This window comes from Natator depressus, chromosome 14, assembly GCF_965152275.1.
Source record: "Natator depressus isolate rNatDep1 chromosome 14, rNatDep2.hap1, whole genome shotgun sequence".
NCBI lineage: Eukaryota > Metazoa > Chordata > Testudines > Cheloniidae > Natator > Natator depressus.
The window spans coordinates 9071406-9091535 of record NC_134247.1 but is presented as its reverse complement, the minus strand read 5'-3'; the positions used below and the strand labels follow the sequence as shown (position 1 = coordinate 9091535).

At 45.3% G+C, this 20130-nt stretch overlaps 1 protein-coding gene across 2 annotated transcripts in view; it reads left to right on the top strand.

The window, feature by feature from the left end:
* Positions 1-20130, top strand: part of RHBDL3 (rhomboid like 3) — a 125191-nt gene that overhangs the window by 56138 nt on the left and 48923 nt on the right. For both annotated transcript variants that reach the window (XM_074971932.1, XM_074971931.1), the window contains exon 3: positions 8818-8976. In XM_074971932.1, coding sequence (XP_074828033.1) covers positions 8818-8976 — 159 coding nt within the window. The remainder of the gene's footprint in view (positions 1-8817; positions 8977-20130) is intronic.

Sequence of the window (20130 nt, the reverse complement as noted above, 5' to 3'; positions counted from 1 at the left end):
TTATATGTTATGTGATGGGAAATGTGAAGAAGCCACTGAATTCTCTGATATTTGTAGCTAGCTGCTGTTTTGGAATAAGGGTTAAAGAGTTTGATTTATTTGTGTGTGGATTGGTGGTTGGGGGTGCTGTTAAGATCAAATGGTCTAGATCTTGTACTAGACAAGCAAACCCAGAAAAATAAATATAAAAACCTACAGCATCTATGATAGCGCTGGGGTTTCAGGCAAAACATTTCAGAGATGGATACTCCAAACTGGGTCAGTCCCATTGTAAAGAGAGAGTCCATTTGTAAATATTCAGACTAGGGGAGTTTACAATTCAAATCTCAGTTTTCAAAATTGTTCAGATCCAAGGTTTTGATTCAAACCCATTTCTAATCAGTATCAATGAATGAATGCAAACTACGTGAAATGCAACAACAGGCTGGCTGTACTGTGAGAATAGAGTTTGTTCCAGTTATAACATGCTTGGGATGCTGCAGGAAGTACCAGCTACCTGCTGCTGATCCTTTCATTTGGATCATCATTGGGAAGAGCACAGCAGCAGAGTGGCATGAAGAGCAAAAGGTGTGTGTGTAATAGTTAGGCCTTCTCTGACTGGAGAGTCTTCAAACATTGCCAGCATGGACTTCAGATGTCTGGGAAGTCACTTAGATACAAATTGCTATCAGCTTGAGTGACCAGATCAGATCAGTTTTGACTCTAATGCTGATATCACAGTATAGCTAGAATTTGTTTGTGCAGTGCTTTGAAGCTATGAAGGGCCTTATAACTGCTGGTTATTCTTATGAATGTTTTGCCATGCTTCAGCATATAACAAGTGTCAGTTAAAGCTATTTGTGATCTTTATAGCTCTTATTGCTTACAGGAAGATGTAATTCATGCCCGTTAAAGAAATGTATGCACTTCAAATTGCTGCGGATAGGCTTTCCTACCCACAAGCTACTTTCCAAAAGTCAAACAGTGAGCTAATAACATAGCTGGGGGTGGAGTCCAGGGGGTCTGACTCTTCCCACTGCTTTAACCACTAGACATATGGACCTCAAGTAGTGAGACATTTAAACCTACGAGGTGCGACTGTATCATCCCTGAGCAGGATAAGTCCTTTCACTTAAATTTGAGACTATAGTTAAACAATACAGTGAAGTAAAATGACTGTGTTGGATCAAATATTGTCAGTTAATGAGCATAAATACAGCAGTGTACCTGGGATCACAAGTGTTGGAGATGGCTTGATTAGATGACTGAGTTTGTCTGCCTCTGATAAGGCAGCATAAGTTCTCCTCGATAAAGGTTATATCTGCTATTATGCTAATGATGCACTCTTCTTTGGATGTATGGTTTTGACAACTCCATTTTATTCTGGTGTTGGGCAGTGCAAAATTAGACTAGCCTTTGAGTTACAGACAGGGCCAACAGGCAGCAAAAATAGACTTGAACTGAGACGTCTAAGGGCTTGTCTATATGACCATTTAGTTCACGACAAGCTGGGGTGTGAATCTATCCTGCAGCAGCCTGCCGTGGAGTAACTGTCCATGTGCACTCTGCTGACGCACATTTAACAATTTGTTAATGTGTGGCTTGACTGAGTCCTTTTTCAAAGAGGACTTAGACCAAAGCACGTTGACAGTTCGTTAATGTGCGTCAGCAGGGTGCACATGGACAGTTAGTTCGCAGCAGGCTAGTGCAGGGTAGAGTCATTCCCCAGTTTGCCATGAACTAGATGGTTGTGTAGGCAAGCCCTGAGCCTGGCTATGGTATTAGGATCCAATCTTTCAGCTCTCATCTCATTGCAAAGGTGGCTAGATGCAGCATTAGGATCTGAACTTCTCCAAAGCTTGAGATGTTGGGATCAAGGGGATTAATTTTGCCCTTTCTTTATTCGGAACTGGTGGAGAAATCAACCTTTGGGATTGGGTGCCAGTTGTCGAGAAGGCACGGCACATCACAGGGCTCATTGCAAAGACATAACTTGGCGCATGGAGGAAAACATACAGCATTGACTTTCTGCAGATCATTTCTTTTGTTTGTTTCCAATCATTCGCCCCCGCTGACAGCTCCTGTATTGAGGCAACTCCTCCATCTCAGTTCGAACGCATGCAGCAGCCCCCTCCCCTCTGCTGTTAACCCCCTGTTCCCTCCCCCTTTTTGGACAACTTCATCAAAACAAAACAAAAAAAATAAGAGGCTTTTCAGAAGACCCTGGTAGCAACTGTGGAGGCTGTGAACCTCAATCCAGAGAGATTGTCGCAAGGGAAGCCGTGGCATGACTCTATTCAAGAGCACTCGCGTGAGCAGGTTGGCAGCTGAATGCTGAAGTTGTGCGGCAGAAGCCCTCTGATTAGGGGCTCAGCTGGCTCAGTGAGCGATCTGAAGCCATACGCACAGATGACCTCTTCGAAACACTTGGCCTTGCGCTGAGGTCAGGTTTGTACTGTGGATCCATCAGCCGCTGCGCTTGATGGAGAGCGCCGTGCCAGATTTAGCTGCTGGCATGCTGTTCCCCTGCCACCTGGGCCGCTTGCCAAGCCAGCCTTTCTTTTGCTGTGTCCAAACCAAGCCAGCTAAAAGGTGCAGGCATTCAAGCTTTTGTTCACTGCTAGGAAAGAGAGAAGGTTGTTGAAATCATGTTGCTTTCAGTGAACTCCCTTTCATGTCCAAAATGTTTCCATGGAAATATACCTTCTGCACTGAAATGCTCCTGTCCCGCCCCCCTTTTCCTTCCAACTTTGAATCCAGCCAACAAGCTTGATATCATTATCTACCAAGAGAGGCAATGGGATACAGACTCTTCTGAGTCAAGTTGGAAAATCAAAGGCAAATCTCCCAGCAACTGAGAGCTGGTTGAGACTAGACAAAATTGAAGTTACAGCAAATTGGTCTCGCCGTTTGGATCTGTTTAGTTTTCATGTTTAAAAAGAAATGAGTTCGATCTGATGTCAGTTTTGGCTTTCTAATTTGCTACATGTCTCATTTCGGCAGATGTTGCGTCCAGATGAGGACACAAGCTGGCAGCACTTTGGCCAGGAGTTGCTCGGGTTTTGCGTTAGGATGGAACCCAACTGTAGTGGCCATGCCCTCGCTGGTGTTCAAACTTCCTTGCAAAGGTGACGTTGTCGGGTTCCAGGCCAGTTGAGTATCGCAAAAACCATTGTCCCTAACTGGTGCTGATTGGCGTCTTTGTTGGCTGCCAGAGCGGGCAAGGATGGAAGGGCCTTGGAGAATGGACTATGTTGTCAGCACTGGTGTGGCTAGGTCACAGATAAGGCATTTTGGAAGGGGGAAGACATGCAAGGGAAGCTTTGTGGTGTTGCATACTCCATCTGTTCTGTGGATCAATAGGGGCTTTAGTCTTCAGGGCTCTCAATCCAGCAGCTTTCACCAGCACCAAAGAAAGAGAGGAAATATAACATCTTTATGGATTCAGAACTACAAAGCCTATATAACACTTTATGACTGGATTAAGAGAGATGTAGCAATTAGAACGGGAAAAGATCTCTTGCGTCATCTGTAGTAGTCCATTCCATCACCAGTGCAGGCCTGTTCCATACAGTGTGTTTATAAAAAAAAATATATATATATATACAGCATTCTTTATAACAATTAAAAAACAAACAAACAAACAAAACCTCTGTGCGTCTCTCCTCAGTGCCTGGAGATATTGCTGTAGATCAATGAACTCAAGTGACACCAAGTAATTCGGTGAATTATAATCTTTGACGGAAATCCAATACATCCTGCAGATACTGAGTTAAAGTTAACAGGTTGTCACCAGTGGAAGACCAGATTTCTCTGTACTCTGCTGAGAAGCAACAGCGTTCTTGATAAAAGTGGGGGGAGTTAATACGGAATTTAATGTGGGAATCTCTTTCTACTGAGTGTTTCAGAGGATACATTGAAATAGCAAGTGTCTGCCTTGTCATTTTTGGTTTAATATGTTGTTTATCTCCGTAGTTCACACTCCCAAGAACCTGCTTGTAATCCATTTAGAAATAAAAGTCTCTGCAGCAACAAAAACACTTATCTGATTTGGAAGCAGCCGTAAAACCGCTTTGCTTGTCAGTTTTCAGCACTGTGCCAGAGGAAGAGTCGATATTATTCCTGCTTTGCAAAGGTGTTAATAAATACAGATGTAAAACCATGCTTTGGATAGCATCTCTCGTTCAGGCTGCATCCCCCATGTACTTAAACCTTCAGTCACAAAGTTTTAAATTAAAATAAATGGCAGAGGGAGAGAGAAATTAAGATGCATCAGGAAGGGAGAAGAGGGCTGATTTCAGCTGAGGTTTGAAATGAGATGGACAGCTGATAAGATGGAAAGATGCGGGAAAGAAGCTCCAGATGACAGGAGAAGGGGAATGCTCTAGCATCTCTGGGGTGAGCTGCAGAAACCAGGCCAGTGTGAATGGAATGTAGGGAACAGGTAAGGAGATAAATAGTCTACGATGTCCAAAAATAAGCAACTTTTCAATTAACAAGTCCAGAGGGATCATTCCGTCTCGTTCAGAATGCCTGAGTGTTTCATTTACTCCAGAAGACACTTCTGGCTCCATGTAAGTTTGACTGACTGAAAACTAAAGACAGACCTGAGCTGAGGAACTCTGACATACAAACTTCCCACCTTGCTAAAGAGTTCAGCTTCCTTGTTCTAGCTCAGGCTGTTCTTCTGAAAATGACCATCTGACCACAAGGTGTCTCTTCATTCTCAGGCCTTTTAATCATTGTCTGGAAGCCCCAAAATCAGACATGGCCTTTCCAAGAGCAGGCGAAGAGGGGACAATCAAGCACACAAGCATTGCAGTTGGCCAGCTGGAATGGTGACGCTCAGTAAAGTTACTTGCAGTTGCTCAAGGATCAGTCGGTCGTGTGAAACTTATCACAACTTGTCTGGTTTGGAGTCCTGTTATGAACCAGAAATTTAGGCTGGATTCACCATACAGTTCAAAGAGGTTCATGGTTAAAGTATTGGGCAGATCTTAAGTTATGTTCCCATTGGATAACTTCAGAACTGGGCCTGCACTTTACACTTGGTCTCTTCCTCTCTAATGGGTCAAAGCAAACCATAGATCCAAACACCATATCCAAAGCTCATATCCAAACTTGGTGGCTTGGGCCCATGCCTAGTTTTGACCTCAAACCAGGTAGCAGTTGGTGCTTTGAGTTGTGTTTCATGTAGAGTTTTTATATTGGTTTAAAGCAACACAATTCAAAGCAAAATTTGGTTGGAGGTTTGAGAGCCCGCACAAGCACAGAGCAAATTAAAACGGTTCCTTCCTTCAAACCCAAACTACCATGCTTGCCACAGTCTGTCAATGATCCTTCGTCTGTCCTGACAGATATGGTCCTGTGTGATTTTAAACTGAGAATCATCTTTCTTTAAAATGACTTGACTTTGCCTCCATTTTGCCAAAGACCATTCTTTGTAAAGGGGAAAAATAGCCTTTAGCAAGGAAACCAAACCACAAGATGGTGAATGGGCTTGCGGGAGGGGGCACAAGGGGTTGGTTATGTTTTTTGTTTATCTACCAGGTTTGAAGTTTGGGAAGGCTGCAGTGACAGTCTGTCACATTTCTCTAAAGGTCTCTGGAGGACTCTCCTGTCCTCTCAGGATATTTTCCATCCAGCATTCTCACTATAGCAATGAGCCAGCCAGTACGTCCATGCTGCTGTACGTGTACGCGTGACCGCCATCTACTGGACAAAAAGAAAAGGAGTACTTGTCACCTTAGACTAACCAATTTATTTGAGCATGAGCTTTCATGAGCTACAGCTCACTTCATCGGATGCATACTGTGGAAACTGCAGAAGACATTATATACACAGAGACCATGAACCAATACCTCCTCCCACCCCACTCTCCTGCTGGTAATAGCTTATCTAAAGTGATCATCAAGTTGGGCCATTTCCAGCACAAATCCAGGTTTTCTCACCCTCCGCCCCCCCCCCCCCACACACACACAAACTCACTCTCCTGCTGGTAATAGCCCATCCAAAGTGACCACTCTCTTCACAATGTGTATGATAATCAAGGAGAGTGAGTTTGTGTGTGGTTTTTTTTTTTTTTTTTTTTTGGAAAAAAAGGGGGGGGTGAGAACCTGTATTTGTGCTGGAAATGGCCCACCTTGATTTTCATGCACGTTGTAAGGAGAGTGGTCACTTTGGATAGGCTATTACCATCAGGAGAGTGAGTTTGTGTGTGTGTGGGGGGGGGGGGGGAAGGGCAGAGGGTGAGAGAACCTGGATTTGTGCTGGAAATGGCCCAACTTGATGATCACTTTAGATAAGCTATTACCAGCAGGAGAGTGGGGTGGGAGGAGGTATTGGTTCATGGTCTCTGTGTATATAATGTCTTCTGCAGTTTCCACAGTATGCATCCGATGAAGTGAGCTGTAGCTCACGAAAGCTCATGCTCAAATAAATTGGTTAGTCTCTAAGGTGCCACAACTCCTTTTCTTTTTGCAAATACAGACTAACACGGCTGTTACTCTGAGATCTACTGGACAGAGTCAGAACCACTCAACTGTGTCAGAGTCGTCCTGCTAACAGACAAAGGAGATTCTCCTTCGGCGGTTATAGAAGAGTCCTGTACTTTTTGGAATAGGAGTATCTGAGTTCTGTCCCTGCTGTTGCTGTAAAGCTACAGATGACCACGGTGTGCATCCTGGTAATAACTGAGAAGACTTAGGCAGCCAAAGATTTGTTACACTGTTATCTAGCGATTCGCCCTTAAGTTTTGTTAATGACATTGTAAATCTTAAGATTTGCAATGCTTCCTGTCCCATCTCCTCAGGATAAGAGATTGGCTTGAGGCAGACCATGTGAGCTCAGAGCTGTACTAATGAATGAACTGAGACAGATAATCTCTCTCTGTAGAGTCACTTGGGAACACTATTTTTTTTCATAGCTTTTTCTAGGTCAGAGGGGACCTTATGCTCACCTAGTCTGACCTCCTGTATAACACAGGGCATAAAACCTCACCCCCATTATTTCTTGTAGCAAGCCCCTAACTTTCTGTTGAGCTAGTCAGAAGTTTTCAAACTTCATTGCACCGTGACCCACTGCTGACAACAAAAATTACTACACGACCCCAGAAGGGGGGACTGAAGCCTGAGCCTGCCTAAGTCCTGCCACCCAAGGCTGAAGCACTCTGGCATCAGCTTCAGCCCAGGGCAGTGGGGCTCGCCCATCAGCTTCGGGCCTGGGGCGTTGGCTTCAGCCCCGGGCTCCAACAAGTCTAATGCCAGCCTGGGTGACCCCAGTTTGAGTACGGCTGAGCTAGATCATAACTTTTAGAAAGACATCCAGACTTGATTTAAGATGTTCAGGTGATGGTCAACATACCACAGTCTTAGGTACCCTGTTCCAATGGTTGATTGCCCTCATTGTTAAAAAACGTGCCTCCTCTTTCTAGTCTCAATTTGTCTAGTTTCAGTTTCCAGCCATTGGATCGTGTTATGCCTTCGTCTGTTAGGTTAAAGAGACCTCTGCTATCACAAGTCTTCTGATGTAGCTGCCGATAGACTGTGATCAAGTCACCTCTTAACTTTTTCTTGGAGAGATTAGATTGAATTTCTTACTTTTCTCAGCATAAGGCAGATTTTCCAGCCCTTGAATCATTTTTGTTCTCTGCTATCCAGATCTGTTGTTGTGCATGGTTTTCAGTGGCTACTCTGTTCCACTCCTAGCGAAGTGCCCGCATTTCACGGGTGGGTTATGTGGGTAATATTTTTCAAGCAGTGCAAGATTGTTTAGGGTGGAAAGTGCTTGACAAGAAATGCAAGTTGTGTTGTTTCTTTGCCCAGTATTTGACAGGATAAGGAATCTGAAAATCTACATAAGCCATCTGGCTGCTGGCCTGACAGGAGCAAGTGTTGACAGTTAATTTTAACTTTACAAATAAAAGCATGAACAGAAATGACCACTCCGTTAAATGCATCTACTGGGCAAACAAAGTAGTACCTGCTGAAACTCTGTGTGTTGTGTTTACTTTGAAATGCAGACTCCAAGAGAGATCTATGAATCTGTAGGACAAGGCAAGGGCTGTAGGTAAAAGAAGTTTGAATGAAGAGGCTGATGGGAATATGAATTGGGCACATCTGCTCACTGAACAAGATCAGGATGAGAAGGGGGTTGTTGTACTTGAATACAAGAGTTCATTCAGGGAGGTTCCTTTGTCCTCCTAACCCTATTTGCCTCACAGTTGGGATTTGGAATTAACTTTAGAAAGCAGATGTTAGCAGCCCTGCAGGTATTAGAGTTTTTGGGTTACGTCTCTGATTGCTGAGAGCTTGGCTTGGTCTCCACTTGCAAGGCCGGTGCCCCTCCTCATTTCTAACTAGTCGAGTTCTCACGTGTTCTGACCACTGATGTGGTGATCATGCCAACCAAAGACCTAAGACTGCTCCCTAGGGAAATGGAAGGGTTTTCTTTCCTGCCCACTGATTTGGTCTCCTCATGCTCTCCCCTTCATGTTTACCTGGAACATCCTTCCCTGTCTCAGGCAGACATAGATTTTTTGCATTCTCCAGCCCAGAGGCTACATCCAAGACAGTGTCCCCACAGCTAGTATAACTGGTTGTCTGGTACTGATTGGATGATGGTAGAAGAATTCTCTCCATCCCTTGGAGCAGAGACCTGTGCAGCCCATAATGCTACCAGCAAAAGCGATAAAACTGATGGCTTGCATGGCAACACGTCACTCAGCAGCAATGCTGCTGCCATCCCTGCTGGGCCTGCGGCTGAACCCTTAGGAGGTCAGCATTGTACGTGCTGTGTAATGCTGAGGAAATAATTCTTGCTTTGTTTTCTCCCTCTTAGTTTGACCCCGAGAGCACTGGCTACATCAGCCCTGAGAAATTCCAAAACCTCCTCCAGAGACACGGCTCGGAGCTGGACCCACACAAACTGGAGGTTCTCTTGGCCTTGGCAGACAATAATTCAGATGGGAAGATCTGTTACCAGGACTTCGTCAACCTGGTAAGTGAGTCACCAGGAGGAGCAGATCTCAGTCTTACACGCTGGGTTTGCTTCTGTTGTAAAATGTTAAGCAAAGAGGAGCAGCCGTTCCGTTCCGAGCAAAGATTTGCTGGATCCCTCCACAAACTCTGGGTGGAGTTTTCAAAAGAGCTCAGTGGTAGCCAAGCTCTGAAGTTGATGGTAAAGCTCCCATCAACTTTAATGGAAACAAAATTAGGCCAGTGCTGGGCACTTCTGAAAATCCCCTGCTGTGTGTGTTTTAAAGGAGTTAGAAGGTGCCACCCCTGGGACGTTCCTTCCCCTCCATCTGCACTTTTAGCTTCCAGGCATTCGGGAGGATGGCAGCCTGCCAGGAGTTCCACACTTTCAGGGGAAGCACTGAGAAGCCAGCAACTCTCAGCGTTTACTTAGGTGAGACAGTTGACCAGGCTGCTTGGGTTCCAATGACCCAGGCTTCAGGGCTGCATGTTTGCAATAAACTCATGTGGGACTGATTTCCAGACTCGAAACTGCCAGTCAAGGCTGCTCATGGTGACCTGTTGTGCAGGATGGCAAATAATTAATGAAAAAATGGTTCTGTTGGACTTTAGATTCCTCCAACCCTGGGATTTCCTTCCTCCGCCTAGGCGTCTCTGAGCTGAAATCATGATTGTCCAAATTGGGTGCTGAGGGCTGTTGTCAGCCATACCCCATGGGCCCTTAAAACTGACTGTGTGGTTCCATTCCCACTGCAGAGGGGCCTGAAACATGGGTAACATTTTCAAAAGTGACCTAAGGTGTGTCTGCCACTGAGCTGTGATTGGAGCGTGGGTAAGTTTACCTGCGCAGGTAACAATAGCATCATAGACATGGCAGCCTGAGCTTCGGCGTGGGCTGGCAACCTGACTAGAACTTCTGGGGAGCCTGGGGATGTACTCAGGTTGCTAGCCTATGCTGAAGCCTGAGCTGCAATGTCTTCATTACTTCTGTTACCTAATTGAAGCTAGCCCGCATATGCCTACCCACACTACAATATACCTTTGCTTGCTATGTAGACCTACCCCATGGCACTTGGGACCTTGCCTTCCATTGACTTTCAATGAGACCTAGACGCCTAGGCATCCATGTCATTGTTGAAAATAGGATTTACGTTCCTACGTCATTTAAAAATGTTACCCTTTATTTCTGTCTCGCTTGCTGGCTTCTGGCTATGGGATCTGTTTGTGACCAGGATCACACAGGCAGTGCTAGAAATAGTCTTGTGCTCCATAAACAGCTACTGCTGTGAAAACAAGGGGGGGGGGGGGGGGAATGGTGTTTTTCGATAAGCTGGTTCCCACCAGTCTGCTCTCATCTGCCCACGTGCAGAGAGACCTGCCTTCTTAGGCAAACTGGCCCTCCCGGGGGTCCTCGGCTGACAGTAAAGACTCTCCTTTTTCTTTGCATCGTGCACTCTGTCTCTCTCGATATGTCAGTCAATATACTGTATGATGTGTTTTCTTCAAAGGTAGATTTCTCTCTGGGTAGCTGTAGGTTTAGGAATTTCACACGGTATAAAAAATTCTAACTAAGCCTGTGTTGATCCCATCTGACCAAAGAATGTTGCTAATGAGGCTCTGAGCCGTAATAATTCTCCAGCGCAGGAGCTGGCGTAAACTGTGAGAATGGCCGGTACGGGTGCCTGATGTTAAAATAAAACCGGCAAGCAACCCGACCAAGGGGAGACGGGCCAGCCTAGCCTCTGAAGCTGAAACCAGCAGCTGCCCTAGCCCACTCAGGGCGAGGTTAAAAGCTACAGTGAGGCTTGGTGCCTGTGCCTTGTGGCGTAGGGTATGAGCCCCTTTACGCCAGCCGAGCCCTGGGGAAATAGGACGTCTTCTCCGTTTACCGCAGCTCGGGCTGGGGCTCGTTTTCTGTGTCGCCTGCTCGGCAGGAACCCTCCATCCACAATTCCTCCAACTCCCGCTACAGACACACTCGCTAGTTTCGTTCTGCCCTGCTTCCACCATCTCCGCCTGCCTTGACTCGCTCTTCCCCTCCGCCTCCTCTCCCGACAGCAGCAGCACAGCGTGGGGAACATGGGGGGTGGCAAAGATGGGATGTACGGACTATGGGTGTTGCAGCTGAAGGGTGAGGGGGAAGAGGCAGGTTAGGGCGTGGTCCGGCACACGTTGAAGCCACTGGCAAGCTCTCATTTGCTCCATTGGTGCAGGGGTAAAGAGCTTGGATCCTGCACCATTGAAGTTTTGCCACTGACTCCAAAAGCTGCAGTCCTGCTCCCATTATCTCTTTGTGCTCTGGTTTCCACATCAACAACGTAGGAATAAGGGTGGGCTCCTGCCTCACCTTAGTGATGCTTGTTAAAATGCCACGGAGGCCCTGCTGAAAGGTGCTGCATGGTCCTGCTGCAGAGTGTCACTGTTAGGGGATGTTTCTCTTGGCCCCCCCAGCAGTCCCTCTGTTTTATTACTTACCTGTTGTTTTCTCACTTTAGGCTGCAGGCTCCCTTTGGGTATCCTAGGGTGCCTGAGCTCAAGAAACAGGAGAAAAGCCTACCAAGGTCGAGCTATCAGGCATCCTGTTCATGCCCTCAGCTGTGGGTGAGCAGGGAGGTGAAATTACCCTAGGATGAGGCACTGAAATAGATCTGTTGGGTTTAATCATGCCATCTTAGCAGCTCCTTGTGTGGTTTTATGTACACCGGGAAATGCAGCAGCAATAAACCGGAATGCTGTTTGGTGAGTGATCACCTCTCCCCGCCAGCTGAAGGCTCATGGATGGAGTGGTCGGTAATACCCCATGTTCAATGGTACAGGATCATGTTTCGAACCCATCTACAGTTTCATGTGTTCAAAGTCCCGTGTGAGCATTTTACTACTTAAGCCTCACAACGCCTTTTTGGGACAAGTATTGTTAAACTCCTTTTATGGATGGAGAGAAGCTGAGGCAGAGAGGTGAAATAACTTGCTCAAGGCCACACAGAGAATTGTTGTTAGCCGTGGGATTAGAACCATTGGCCTTTCTTCTGGCTACCAACCAACATGCTTCGTCCACCCAGACACAAAGCAGATGTGACTGATGGAGCGAACACTAGGAGTCTGGAGAACTATCTGAAACCCATCACCCAAAGATCCTTTTTGACCCTGGCACATCATCCCCACTTGTAGGAAGGGGAGTTACCTGCAGGTTTTGAAGAGAGGCCGTCCTGAACCATTACTGCCTGAAATGCTTGTACAGAAAGGAAAATGTCATACTTTATGGAGTTAGCTTGATAAGAAACTATTTGGTTTCCTATCACCTCTCCCTTTATCTCCCTCATTAACATGTTTGCTCTAGCTAATCAATAGACCTGCAGGGGCTGAAAAGCTAAATTACTTATAAATGGTGCCTCTTTTTCACCTCCCCCAGGCTGTTTAGTGGGTGCTATACATCAAACTTTCCAAGGCTGCTTCTCCTTTCCTCGTCTTTCACTCTCCTTACAAGCTTCATACCACGCTCTTCCTGGGGAAATAGGCAAAGAGCAACGTAGGAATAATAAAACTGATCTGGAAAAGCATGGATGAGATGGCTGGTTTTACAGCAATCTGATTCATTTGATAGCTGAGCCCTGCCCTGTTTTTTTACAAGCCAGCATGGTCTAGTGACTAAGGCTCTGGCTGGGGAGCTGGGTTCTGTTCCTGCCCCTGTGTGACCTTGAGCAAATCACTTCCCCACTCTGCTTCTGCTCCCCGTCCACTTAGTTTGTAAGCTCCTGGGGGCAGGGAGGGTCTCTTAGGCACAGTGGGGTCCTGAGCTTGGTTGGGGTCTGTCATGCACATCAGAAGAATACGAAAACATTCCATACATAACCTCAGTTACCTTATCAAAAGACAGGAAGGAAAGCTCGAAGGGCAGATCTGAACAGTCTGTGCCCAGCAGATAGCCTCTTCTCTGGGGTTGCTGAGCTGTGGAAAGGTGTTCAAAGCAGAACTCTTTATACGCCTGGAAGTGACTGACCATCCCTTAGCCTAAGATGTATGTTTCACTTTGGATAGGGGCTGGATGTCCTCAAAGACTGCCCCTTTTTAATTCCTTCTCACTCACCACATTCACCCACCCACAAAGGCCTCACAGCAAAGAGGGAGAAATGAGCACTGTGAAGCAGAGTATCTCTTCCTGTGTGTGTGTACAGCTCCTGGCACACCGAGGCCCTGATCTCAGTGAGGCTCTCTTGGCCCTACTGTAATACAAATAACAAAACTCTGCCAAAGAGGATCCGCCCTTTGAAGTTTGAAGACTTGAGCCAGAGGTGGTTCCACTACTTCAATGCAAAAATCCATTGGAAATACCTGTAATCTAATGCCCAAGGTGCATGGACCTGTGAGTGCGATGAACTTCCATCTGGCACGAGCAGTGATAAATCTCCTTCAGGGGAATGGGGTGATATTGGAATAGATGGGGAAACGTGGGACGTTTCTTATATTTATAAAAGTTCAGCTGCTGGAGAGCAATTTTTCTTATTATCAAGGAAAACCCTGCATGGCAGCAAGAATTATGTCGATGAGCGCTTTACAAATAGCTAAAATGGAACGTATGTGATAGACAGATAATACCTGTATTGAAGTCCTTGCATATACGTGTCCTTGCATTCCATTAAAGTACTCTGAAGTCTAGACTGGATACAGTTGTTGCAGTCTTGTGTAGGGAATTACTCACAGCACTGAAGACCCTGGTGCAGTAATAAGTAAATACCTTGTGTTGGGTAATAATTAAATACCTCTGCTTTTTGCTCTTCTTCTGAGGATTGATTTTCCTGTTTCTATGGCTTGCTTAGTGTGATGAATTGATCTTCTTTCAAAGATTGTGGTGATGAATCTGGGGGAGGGAAACATAGATCATCTGTTATACACATCACGGCCGGGACTTTGAATGCGGCTGGGTGTTTTTCTATCAATATTTATGAGTGAACACTCTGAACTGTTAAAACATTATTGATTCGTTTCTTGTGTGGCCTCTCAAACAAGTCCACATTACTGTGACTTTATTAGCAGCAATAGCCAGAGCCAAAATAGCACTAACAAAGCTCTCACTATTGGAGGGGGGTCCAGCCAGCTTGGGCAGGTTTCAGAGGCCATGTCTGATGTGGGTGGTAATGTAGGGAATGAAGGAGGAGGGAGATCCCTGGGTTCCTGCGTGTCACAAAAGCAGCTCACGGGTTTCTTCACAAACTTTGCCCACAGGGAGGTTGGGCTGGGTGTGACACTTGCTGTCACTTCCTGAAAGTCAAATAAAAAGCCCCTCGGACAGGAGGTCAAGCACTGGGCTGAGGATCAGGAGACCTAAGTTCTGTTCCCACCTCTGCCACTGCAACTTTGGCCTGTCTTTTCCACCCCGCTGTGTTTCTCCTGCCATCCTTTGCGTGTCTGGTCTCTGTAGATCGTCAACTCTAAGTGCCCAGCACAGGGGAGCCTCGATCTATATTGGTGCTGCAGTGACACAAAACATAAATAATCAGAAATCATGAATCTGTTTATCCTGATGGGCTACAACAGAGCCTGGGTATGCACTTATGGCCTGATACCGAGAGGTGCCGGACGCCTGCTGCTTTCACAGACCACGTCAGCAGCTTAGTACGTGGGGCTCCCAGGCCTGACAGACTCCTTGCCGCAGAGCCAGGAACTGAGCCCTGGTGAGAGACAAGGCTTCCTGACTCTGTGGCAGGAAGCCTGGAAGCTCTGGTGTCTCTGACTTTGGGGCACTCTGCTTGGTGGGGCTGCCCCAGGGCCACATACCCCAGAAGCCCAGGCTCCACGGAAGCCCACCATGCAAGCTGGCAGGAAACCTGTCTGTGGTTTGTCAAACCTGATACATTTTTCCAAAATACTTGAGGTCTAAATCTGTATTTTCTGACGAAAACCTGTTTTGTCAGAAAATTCCTGACCAGCTCCAGTCCTGGATGCATTACAGCCTACCTCTCTCCTTACATACTACCTCTCAGATCAGCTGGGCAGCTTCTACTAGTGTCCCCAAGGTTTGGTCTGCAGGGACTAATGGAACCACTGTTTTGGTAGAGGACCTTCTGCTCTGGAATTTGCTTCACCGGTTGGTCCAGCAAAGCCAAAATTGGCATGACCTTCAGAGCCTGCTTTAAAGCTCATCTTGTAAACTAGACTCTTCCTTGAGAGTGGCAGCTGTGTGCTATGGGGTAACCTGGGAGCAGGTTTCACTGGGATTGAGTTGATGTTTGTCAGTGTGTGTGTTTGATGATGGTCAACTGTCTTTGTCCCCCTCTAGTGGCTCAATCACATAAGAGAGATCAATCTGCAATTGCTTCCAGCTGCCACGTTGGTTTAAATGGCAGAGGCCTGTACTTTGGAGCTACATGTCCTGGGTGAAATCCAGCCAGGGCGCCATTATGTATGAGATATGGGCCCAGAGAAACTAGGATGGTGGCATTATATACATCTTAAAATAAATGAAATACATAATTGAAAAGCATGGGTGTCTGTATAATATAAAGGGTGGGCAAATTCTACTAACATTCATTCATTCATATTCTTTAAACATATTGTTTAAACTCTTTTTGTCCTTTCTGTGTTCATTTTCTGGAGATATTCTAATAAACAAGCTTATTGATTCTGGAATGTTTGTGGAAAATAGTGATCTCTAAGCAAATCTTAGAGGATATTCACAAAAAGCCACATTTAGAATTTAGTATCACACTGGAAAATTTTAGTTATTCATCCAATAAGAGACCATAAACATTACCCACATGCCCTGCTTGAATTTTGAATAGTGAAAACTTGCAACAGTCTGCTTCGGAATAATCTACAGACCCCAAAATTACCCCTAGAAATTATTCAGCAAACTATTCAGAATAATGAATAAATTCTAGAACATTGAAGTCTGCTGATGCAGTTCACAGAGTGAAAATCATCAGGTAAATGAATCATTTTGAATGATTTCTCATCTATATGTATGAGAATCACATTGAGTATGTGTAAAACATAATACTGCATCATATACGTATTTTATTTATAGAAGAACATGTTTTCAAGAAGCCACAAAGAACAGCAAAAAGCAATCACAAGTGGCTTTTTCTCTGTCTGAGACACTGGGAAGAAAAGCTGCTTGCTGGGAAAACAAATATGTATTTTGTATATTTCTATTATCCAGTTGGTTTTCTCTGGCATAGAGGAGACACTGAAAGTACACAATGAAAGTGCTGGCTGTAACAAACAGCAACAGCTGCAGGAGGAGATAAAGCCCAAAGCTGTTGAACTAACTTTGCTACCTTCAGAGATGAGATGATCCAGAAAGTAATTACAGCTGAGACATTATTTATTGGGTTGAACACAACTTGCCTTTGGCAGCCGGGGACCTCGCAGGTCAACTTTTTCACACCATGTCCTGCGATTCCAACAATGCTGAGCAGCAGGGCTACGGATCCCCGTAGAGATGGAGTCTCTCCCGGCCAAGCATTCTTTCTTTTCTCTCTGGAAACGTGGGACAGATTTGTTACATCAGACAAACCAGGTGACCTGCGAGCCGCACCAGATTCCTCCTCAGGCATGGCAACAGAGCCAGGGATGGAGCAGCTGGTACAGTGCAGCCAGCAGCTTGGCTTCGGCTATGATACAAAGTAGAGGAGTGATACAAAGCTACTTCCAAGCTACTGTGGTACCTTGTAATACAATAGAGTTATTACCTGGCATCATGCCTTGTGCTTACAGTTTTCTCTTTTATGAAAGTCACTTAGATAGCCATGGACCCACGATATGCAAGGAAGGTAACTTCAGCCTAAGGTCCCCGGGTGCGCTAGAAAAGCTTTGCAGGTATAGCTATATCGGCAAACCTCCCAGTGGAGGTGCAGCGTATACCTGCAGAAGAGCGCTTTTGCGGGTATAGCTTGCACCAATTCCCTGAATAAAATAAGCTGTATTGGCAAAAGCACAAAATCACACCCCTAACCAACATGGCTATACCAGCAAGTGTCTGCAGTAGACCTGGCCTTTTTCATCAGTGTCTCTGTGTATTGCATTAGCTAGTAGATAAAGTGCAGGTTTAAAAGTCCGGTGGACTTAGGTTCTAGTCCCTGCAGTGCCACAGTTATTACTGTGAGAAATGGGCAAGTTCCTTCACCTCTCTGGGCCTTTTTTCCTGTATGTAAAAGGGAGATGGTAGCTACCTACCTCTTCTGTGGCTTGCTTAACATTAGCAAATACTGGCTGAAATCCTCCAGTGGAAGATGTGGCAGAAATATCAGATATTGTTTGATTGTGTTGTCCCAGCTCTTTGATTGAAGATTGTGGAGAGGAGCTGTGTTGGGGGCAACAGCTGTCTCTGGAAGGGACTGGCTATTTCAACACCCTGGGAATGTCAGGCAAGCTCCTAGAAACAGCCCTCAGTGTGATTTACAAAACGCAGTACAGTGGGTTCCAAAATAAATAGTTAGCTGTAGCTTTGTAGTAACTTTAAGTTGGTGCAGCAACTTTGCTTTGAGCAAAATGTATCCACTAATTTAAACCAGATCCTTTGTTACCCAGGTCTGGGATTAGTGCCCCCAGTCAGTGTCTAGATTTCAGTGGTTTCTCAGAGGAGGCAAATCCTAGCAAAAGGCATTTTTTTTTTAAACGTAGTGTCAGCTGTACAACAATAATCAAATCACCCTAATCTGAGATTCACAGGTGCCAGCCATAGGTGCTGAAAGTGGGGGTGCTGCTGCACCCCTGGTTTGAAATGGTTTCCATCAAAAACAGGGTTTACGGTTTGGTTCAATGGCTCTTAGCACCCCTACTATACACGTTTTTCCAGCACTCCTGGCACTAACATGTTTCCTCCTCCAGGAAAACAGCCCAGCAGCCTTCCTGCTCCTCATCCTGTCTCCTTTGAATTGCCCAAGCCATGTGCTGGCAGCCTCCAACACCACCTTGTTCTCTTTGAAAGCAAATAAATAAACCAAGGGTAGCATCTGTGGCCTCTGCTCTTCCTGCTCATGCATGACAGCAATGCATGCCTAGCTGTCATCAGGGAGAAGGAAAGGCTAGTTTGGGATAGTTCCCCCTTCAATGAAGGGGGGGCACTGTATCAGAATTTGCTATGAGTAATAATATACAGAGATCAGGGCCCTAATGGGCTAGGTGCTCTCCATACATAATAAGAGAAACAGTCCTTTTCCTGAAGAGCTTCCAGTTTAGACAAGACAGACAAAACGTGGAAGGGGAAAGATGGGTGAAGTGACTCCCCTGAGGTCACACACTCTAGCAGGCTTTGGGTGCCGTAAAAATAACATTAGCTATAAGAAACTGGGGCCCAATTCCGGTATCCAGCTATGTGTGTTTGTATGAAAAGCTCCAGCCAGAAGGAGAACCCCCCTAGCTCTTCCAAAATCAATGGAGCTGACATTCTCCTGGCTCCCTGTAGCATCTTCCAGCACTGAGCCACAAGACTTAAGGGTCCTGGCCTAAGTAAGCTGTGTGGGCATCTGAACCAAGGTCCATGGCTGGCTGGATAGCAGAGCTAAATAATTCTGCCTTGGTAGCATTTCAGTGCAGCCATTCTGCAGGCAAAAACAGAGGGCCAAAAGTTGGTTCCTGAAATTTAACGGTTAGTATGCTTTTTAAAATGTGCTGGGAAACATCCTACGGAATTTAATAGAAAATAACTCTTCTATAGGTTTTATGAATCACCGTATAGAATGTAATAGACATCAATAGCCTGGCTATAGAATTTTATAGGTTTGCTCATAAAACCCATAGAAAAGATTTCATGAAATACTTAATACTATTTTGTTTAAATTTTCGTAGGCCTTGTTGGTTCAGGCCTTGATTTAACAAAGCACTTAAGTGGCTATTTGACTGGAACTCAATGATATATAAGCATGTATTTAAAAATAAGCGTATGCATAAGTGTTTCCTGAACTGGGGCCATAATCACTATTACATTCTATAGGACTTTTTGGTGGACTGGGGAATTTAATGAGGTTATGTTGGGACCTTTCCCTTTTGGAAAACTCCTGTAAAACTTAGTAAGGAAGAAACCAACAGAGTTAAACTGAAAATAAAAAATAGAGTTCTATTGAAATTATTCTAAAAACAGATCAAATTGAATAGAGAATTGTGTCCTTTGTTGGATTTTTAAAGCAGTATCTAGAATTTAATGGAGAGTTATATCGTGGTTACAGAATTCTATCAATTCATTCTAGAGTTCTAAAAACAGATGGCTGCCTCTATGAAATTCTGTCGTGTTTCCCTTTTGGGTTGTAAAAGGCTCTGTGCAGCATGTCGTTTTATAGCCCTTAAAATACATTGTCGTCTTCGAACTTCGTAACCTTTTCCCTCTGCATTTTTTCAGGGTCACGCATTGTTGACAATTGTTCTGTGGACAAAACCTTTTGTTGGCAACTTACGTCAGTGGAAGGAACCCTAAAAGCGGCCTCTCTGAGCTCTTCTGTTTTCCCCTTCCAGAGATCTTGGCGATAGCCACACACCCCCACTATCAGCTGTGTTGCAAATGAAAAGTTCACATTGTTTTCGTTTCTGAAAGGATTTTTCCAAGTTGAACTTTCCGCATGATGTTAGTTTTTAAAGGGGTGGGACATGGCTCAAGTGCACGAGCATTGCACAGCCAGTAGGCACACATGAGACAGAATCCAAGCCGTGCTGAGAACCTCCTGTGAGATGTGGCATCTCCTTCAACTCCCCAGTGCCCCTCCTCAACCCAGGCTCTAACTACTAACTGCACGGTCTCCCCAGTGACTGCTGTCTGAGCTGCTTTAGAAGCTTTGTATGTATGTATTTACATTTTTCCTAATATGCTTTCCAAATCACATGGCTAACCCCCCCCACCATTACCCTGGTGATAGCACATTGCTAAGAACAGGGCTCTGTCATGCCTAGCTCTGGTGAGCACTGTGGGTACTTTCATAGATGTTAAGTCCAGAAGGGACTATTAGATTATCTAGTCTGAAGTCTTGCCTAAGACAGGCCACAGAATTTAGTCCAGTATCAGAGGGGTAGCCGTGTTAGTCTGGATCTGTAAAAATGGCAAAGAGTCCTGTGGCACCTTATAGACTAACAGACATATTGGAGCATAAGCTTTTGTGGGTGAATACCCACTTCGTCAGATGCAGAATTTAGTCCAGTTACTCCCATATGGAGCCCAATAACTTGTGTTTCACTAAAGCATGTTTTCCAG